Source organism: Gymnoscopelus braueri, assembly GCF_963280865.1.
Source record: "Gymnoscopelus braueri genome assembly, chromosome: 12".
NCBI classification, from domain to species: Eukaryota; Metazoa; Chordata; class Actinopteri; order Myctophiformes; family Myctophidae; genus Gymnoscopelus; species Gymnoscopelus braueri.
The window spans coordinates 11166804-11174311 of NC_137614.1; the positions used below are offsets into that span (position 1 = coordinate 11166804).

Sequence of the window (7508 nt, forward strand, 5' to 3'; positions counted from 1 at the left end):
TGACACACTTATTGATAGATAAAACGGCAAAACATTCAAAGAGTTAGCTGGTCGGTCCTTGAGAGAGGAACGTCTTTTGAAAGTGGCGTCAACTACATCTTCTAAAAACGTCGGCAGGGTTGTATAAAGTACCTGTGAAAGCAAGTGGCAGGTGATTAAAAACTGTAGGTTAAGTTTTATCATTTAAAAAAAATGTTTTTACATCATCTAAAACCCACCATTTGATTGGAAGATATAGGTCTCACTGGGCGGGACCCTTGGCAGCATCAAACATCTTTTTCCTGCCCTCCATGCCTGACATGGCTTCCACATTCTTCCTCCAATCACTATCCTCCACTGTCTTCTTCTGGTTGGTTGGTTGGTTGGTTGGTTGGATGGATGGATGGATGGATGGGCGGATGGATGAACAGACAGACAGACAGACAGACAGACAGACACACAGACAGGAAGTGTGACGGTCACATCATTAGAAGGCGGTTGCATTCTAAAATGGGACATAACTGGGGGGGGGGGGGGGGGGATAGAGCTTGTTCACTAGATATGTTTTTAAGAGAGCAGCCAGTTTAATGGGTTGAGAAGGTTTGTATGAATTATTGTTATGCGTGAGTGTTTGAAACCCATATTGTCAGCTGGGAATCCCCCTGGAGAGAATACTGCATAATCACACCAGGTTTACACAGAGCCTAACACGCATGCACGCGCGCACGCACACGCACACGCACACGCACACGCACACGCACACACACACACACACACACACACACACACACACACACACACACACACACACACACACACACACACATCCACTGACCATTGAACAGAACTGAACAGGTCACAAAAGAGCTTCTCTATACTCCCTGTGTACAATGGGATCATTGTCTCGTGTATGGTACCTACACACGCACGCACGCACGCACGCACGCACGCACGCACGCACGCACGCACGCACGCACGCACGCACGCACGCACGCACGCACGCACGCACGCACGCACGCACGCACGCACGCACGCACGCACGCACGCACGCACGCACGCACGCACGCACGCACGCACGCACGCACGCACGCACGCACGCACGCACGCACGCACGCACGCACGCACGCACGCACGCACGCACGCACGCACGCACGCACGCACGCACGCACGCACGCACGCACGCACGCACGCACGCACGCACGCACGCACGCACGCACGCACGCACGCACGCACGCACGCACGCACGCACGCACGCACGCACGCACGCACACACACACACACACACACACACACACACACACACACACACACACACACACACACACACACACACACACACACACACACACACACACACACACACACACACACACACACACACACACACACACACACACACACCTGCCACCGCCCTGCTCTCTCCTCCATTGGAGATACAGTCTGGCTATAGTCTCGAACACACCCTGGCCATACTCTGCACACGTGCGCACGCAAACACGCACACAGTGAAGGTTTCCCATGACACCTTGAACACTGATGTCATACTGTATGTTTATATGAGTGTTGAGTCTGAACTCATGGGCACTTGGCCCAAGGACGCTGATTATAGCTTCACGCTTGTGTGTGTGTGTGTGTGTGTGTGTGTGTGTGTGTGTGTGTGTGTGTGTGTGTGTGTGTGTGTGTGTGTGTGTGTGTGCGTGTGCGCGCGTGCGTGATGGGTGCCCCAAACATGATTCTTATCGTCTCTGTCGGGTGTAAACCTCTTATGTCCAAAACCGTTCCTTTGTTATTACAATTTATTTTTAAAAGAAGAAATGTGTCGAAATTTGTTGCATCGCGACACATTGTGAGTTTGTACTTATGAACTTTGCTACTTTGCTCTTTTTTACTTATGAAAAGTTTCTATTTTCCCCACAATAGCGATAATTTGTATTTGATTGAATTGATCAGTTCGATCGAAGTGTTGCTCCCCTAGTTCTGCACAGAGTACCTTCTCAGTGTCCTCTTTCTTGACCGACTTGAGGTTGGCCCGGAGGTCCATGGACACTTTGTGCTTGGAGCCCAGCAGCGAGCGCAGGATGGCGTCCGCGGAAACGCGCACGCGCCTCAGGCTAGGCCGCTTGAACTTCCCCCTCAGGTCCAACACCTTGATGTTGAGGTCCTTGATCTGCATGGGCCAGGGTGGGAGATTCATTGGTTAGACGTGAGCTGTGGTGGAAAAAGTACTCACATTTTTTACTGAAGTAAAAGTATCAATAATGCAATGTAGAACTACTCTGTTTATTTTTTTTAAACAATATATTTATTGGCATTTTCAATTATATAACATACATAACAATATGGCTTTTGTATTAAATGTCTATAAATAATCAAACAAAAACAGAGCAAAAAGACATCACATAGAAATCATACACATACATAATAACAACATGACAACCAAAAACAGAAAAATACGTTACAAAAACATCAGAAAAACAAAAAACAAAAACGGATATGGTCATGGTCTTTCTTCCCACAGTATGAAGTAGCAGAATTATTAGCAGAAATATTTACACAGGTCCCAAAGGATTACCTTCCATAAACTGTATGACCTGTCCCCAAATTTCTTGAAAGATGGCAGGTTTCTTTTTAATGGCAAAGGTGAGCTTCTCAAGTGCAAGACAATTTGATCATTCTCTATACCATTGTCTGATGTCTGGTTTAACTGGGTTTTTCCAAAAGAGCGCAATTGTATGTTTAGCCTGGAGAAGAGAGTATATAATCATACTCTTTTTTTTACTGTTAATTTTGAGATTATCAGGAAATATGCCCAGAATGCACAGCTGTGGGCAGATAGGAATATTTTCTGAGACTATCTGGGATAATATACCAAGTACCTCTTTCCAAAACTTCATGATCTCTGGGCATTGCCATAAACAGTGAAATAATGTACCCTTTTCCACATTGCACTTCTGGTATTGATTGTCTGCGTTTGAGCTTTATAGCAAACCCTCTGCCAATCTTCAACGCTTATTTCTACATTTAAATCACTGCACCAGGCCAATCTTCTATCCTCCGAGGATTCCCCAGACATCCTAACAAACGCATTATAAATCAAAGATACTTGCATGACCACCAGAATAATCTACTATAATTTTTTCCAAAACTGAGATGGCAGTTGAGTTGAGTTATTTTGGGTTTTTAAGATAAAACTTCTTATCTGTAAGTACTTAAAAAAACGATTTAATGGGATATTATATTTCCTGCAAAGTCCTTCAAAAGACAGAAGCACATCAACTTCATACATATCTGAGATCTTGGCAACACCCTTGTCTGCCCATGATTTAAACCCCCTGTCATGGCTCCCTGGTTTAAACTTCTGGTTGCCCCACAGGGGGGAAAAACGTGAGAGTTTAGAATCTGAACCAAAGTATTTCTGTGCCTTAAACCAAATTTCAATCGTGTTCTTAACAAAGGGGTTCTTTGTCTTACTTTTTAAATTCTTAAGAGAGTCAGAATATAACTTGTAAGACCTTTTTTAATACCTAAAAAAATATAAAGAAAAGAAAAAAGACCATTACTGCATCAAAAGTAATCAACAAATTATACTATAAAAACTGGTCAAACATTGGCCAAATTGTCAAATAATATAAGGCGAGGCGTTGTGAACTTGTAGATCGGCTATTTTCCACTATTTATCTGTGGAACCGAATCAAACTAAATGTAATGCCTCAACTCCTACAATTCCAAGTGCTTGTCAGGGTGGGGGGTCCCCAGTTCAAATATGATTATTTTGGGGGGTCGCAGCCTGAAAGGGTTGAGAACCACTGTTGTAAACAGTTCATCTTGACAGTGGAATGTCTGCAAGTGCATGCAAACAGAAGTACCTCTATGGTAGCCTGAAAGAGCGAGCCCTATCGATGGTCTTGAAGGGCGGATCCAAACCCAGGCGGTTGGATTCCAGCGCCGCTTCCTATTGCTTCACCAATCTATTTCCCCGCCTCCCCTCCCCTCCCCCCCGGCCTGTGCACGGAACACGCTGACGTCAACAAATTTACAGCGACGCCCCTCTGCACTCTGATTGGTTAGGAGATAACAAGGTTCACTCCCACTCCGAAACCACCGTTCCTGCATGGTTCCCCCAGACTTTTTTTCTTTTGTAACAAAAAAAAAGGCATGGGTTTCCGAGGCTACCTCTATGGTGGCTACAGATAAATGTGTTCATTTGTTCACGTCCGTGACATTGAGCTAAACGTTGTACGTACCTCACGTGTGTTGAGCGTGACTTTGGCTTCGATGTCATATCGTTCCTCATCTACCACGTCGATCTTGCCATGGAGCTCTTGACATAAGTCCTACACGTGCACATACACACACACACACACACACACACACACACACACACACACACACACACACACACACACACACACACACACACACACACACACACACACACACACACACACACACACACACACAGATTCACAAACATACACCATTGCATCATTGTCATCATCATCACTATTGTCATCATAATTTATCCCGACCATAGGATCTACATTTCTCAATAGGAGAACAGGTAGACAACTACAATCACTGTGTTATATTGTATTAACATACTCTACCATACAGATTGGTCAAAATAAAAATGAATTCACTAAAAAAACAATATATGGATTCACTAGGTGTGCTTGTCATTCTACATGTCGGTGTCTAATTAATGGCTAATTAGACCTGGACTGTAATAAGCAAGATAGAAAGCTAGCAGTACTGCTGATCTAGACTAAACCAAGTCAGTTTCATGAGTCATGTGGGCATGAGTATTTACCTGCAGCTGTGCCAGGCTCATGCCACTAGTGTGTAGCGGGGGAGCTCTCTCTGCCAGGTACTTGTGTTTCTCTTCATCCTTATCCAGAATCTCCTGCTCTAACTCCTCCTTAGCCTTAGCCACCATCAGACTCTGCAAAAACACTAGTCATCATCTTCCAGTGCCTGATTTATACTTAGTCATGCATTGTGTTGCGTGCTGAAAATAGCTGATCTACAAGCGTTGTGAGAGCTTTTGTAGAGCTTGTAGATCTACTATTTTTTGTGCAAGACACCAGCGTGCAAATAAGTATAGTTGCATAATTACCTTTTTTTCTTCAAGGCAGAACATTTCAGTGCATACACTGACTGAATTGTCTTCAGAAAGAGAAATATATATATTTGAAATAGGCCTGCAACTAACGAGCATTTTCTGTCAATCAAATATCTGTACAAACGATGGTAGATCCTAAAAATGTTGAAATCTTGAAATTGTTTAGGCTGTACACTGTGTTTACCCGGCAGTCAAAACATAACTTTTCTTTTCATTTTCAAGAAAAGAGGCTCATGATACATCACTGAAATTATTATTCAACTACTAAAATTGTACTTGATTATTTCTCTGTCGTTCGATTAATCAATTAAACATTTCACCCCTTTTACAAAGATGTTTTATTTTTTTGTACATTTCATGGCACAAGGTACATATATCAATTTGATTGATTGATTGATTGATATCTTTATTGATCATGACATTTTAAATCAACACGATTTCCTCTTCACACAGACCTTCTGTTGTTAAATCAGAAAGTGTTAAGGTTACTTTCTCGTTTTAGTAGTCTACTCCTCTTAACCACTTAAACGCTCTAGACTTAGTAAACTGGACCTGAGTTGGCTCTGTACTTAGACCACTTTTTTCTGTCTACACCTAAAATAGACGATCTGTGTTCCCCTAGGCCTAGATTATGGATGCTGGGGTTCAAGCGTTTAGCAATCTAAAGAGGGCCTTCCCTGCTTTTAGTACTAAAAGATTGGCTCACCTCTGGTGTCAGTCAGAACATTGAATAGGACTGTGCTGCTCTCTTGTGGTTGAACTAGTGGACTGCAAAACAGTGGAAATAAAGCATTACAGCATACACTCACTGCCCTCCCTTACCTTCAGCATCAGCTTCCTGGATGCTGAGATCTTGGATTTCCCCTGGTCAGATAGCAAGACACAGAACGTTGTTAATAACAAAAGGTCATACAGTTTCACTAGAGGCTAGAAAATAATAAGCTCCATTACTGTTTTGGAAAAATGTCAAATAACATTTGAATTTGATCATCTGTGTTGTATGCAGTGTATTACCTCTTGCCTGTAAAAGAAAAGAAGGAAAATAAATAAATTAGGCAGGAATTACATAAAGTATGAGATAACATGATCATTGACAAATGCAACGTGTGTGTGTGTGTGTGTGTGTGTGTGTGTGTGTGTGTGTGTGTGTGTGTGTGTGTGTGTGTGTGTGTGTGTGTGTGTGTGTGTGTGTGTGTGTGTGTGTGTGTGTGTGTGTGTGTGTGTGTGTGTGTGTGTGTGTGTGTGTGTGTGTGTGTGCACAAGCACGCGCGCGCGCGTGCTTGTGCTCTATTAAAAGACCATAAAGCCTATTCACTCACACTTGTTCAGGCATCTTGCTGATGAGATTTCAAACTGGAGGACAGACAAGAGAGGTTAGATGTTTGGCTGACACACACACACACACACACACACACACACACGAACACACACACACACACACACACACACACACACACACACACACACACACACACACACACACACACGAACACACACACACACACACACACACACACACACACACACACACACACACACACACACACACACACACACACACACACACACACACACACACACACACACACACACACACAGCCAGTTGTCAGTGCTCATCAGCTGCTGGAGCGCTAGACAAGATCATCTTTCCCATCTCTCTCTCTCTCTCTCTCTGTGTGTGTGTGTGTGTGTGTGTGTGTGTGTGTGTGTGTGTGTGTGTGTGTGTGTGTGTGTGTGTGTGTGTGTGTGTGTGTGTGTGTGTGTGTGTGTGTGTGTGTGTGTGTGTGTGTGTGTGTGTGTGTGTGCCTGACAGCGAGCTTTCATCATGGAAGTGAACTTGGAGTCAGTCTCCTTAAAAAACTGTCAGCAGACCAATTACCCAGAACTCTCGCCATTCTCGGTGCTTTGGTCTGTGGCTCGTTAACACAATCCTCTGTATGCTTTCTGGAAGTGCAGAGGGCACGCTTTGGAAGCAACACTGACACAGTCAGCAACACACTTTTAACAGAAGCCATTGTAGACGTCTGTAGATGGCCTATGTTCCTCAGGGAATTTAAAGGCCTAAGTAAGTAATTGTAGACGTGTTGTTAGCCGCCCCACAATCCCACGATTCCCAACCAAATCATCCTGCTGCTTGTTCTGTAATGATATCTCAGGACATTTTAAAAACAATTCCTCTTGCAGTTACAACTTACAGCAGTAATGTAGCAGGCATGTGGGAAATGGTGTCTTTCTGTGATGGCATCACAATGTTAAAAATGTGCATTCAAGTTATGTGTTTTTTACAAATTAAAATCACTTGAAATTGCTTTGATGGGATGAAATTAGCAAATTTGACACTGCACGAGGTTTAAAGCCACTTAAAATGTGCATTCGAGTTATGTGTTTTACTTTTTACAAATTAAAA

General features: G+C 43.5%; 1 protein-coding gene across 1 annotated transcript; it reads right to left on the bottom strand.

Moving 5' to 3' along the window:
• On the bottom strand, positions 1-5971 carry tnni1a (troponin I type 1a (skeletal, slow)). The gene is made up of 6 exons (XM_080444244.1): positions 5924-5971; positions 4790-4921; positions 4224-4313; positions 1970-2146; positions 219-346; positions 1-132 (listed from the first exon to the last, which is right to left on the bottom strand). Exons 1-5 carry the CDS (start codon positions 5930-5932, stop codon positions 242-244), a joined length of 513 nt encoding a protein of 170 aa, XP_080300370.1. The 5' UTR covers positions 5933-5971; the 3' UTR covers positions 1-132; positions 219-241.
• Positions 5972-7508: the final 1537 nt, after the last annotated feature.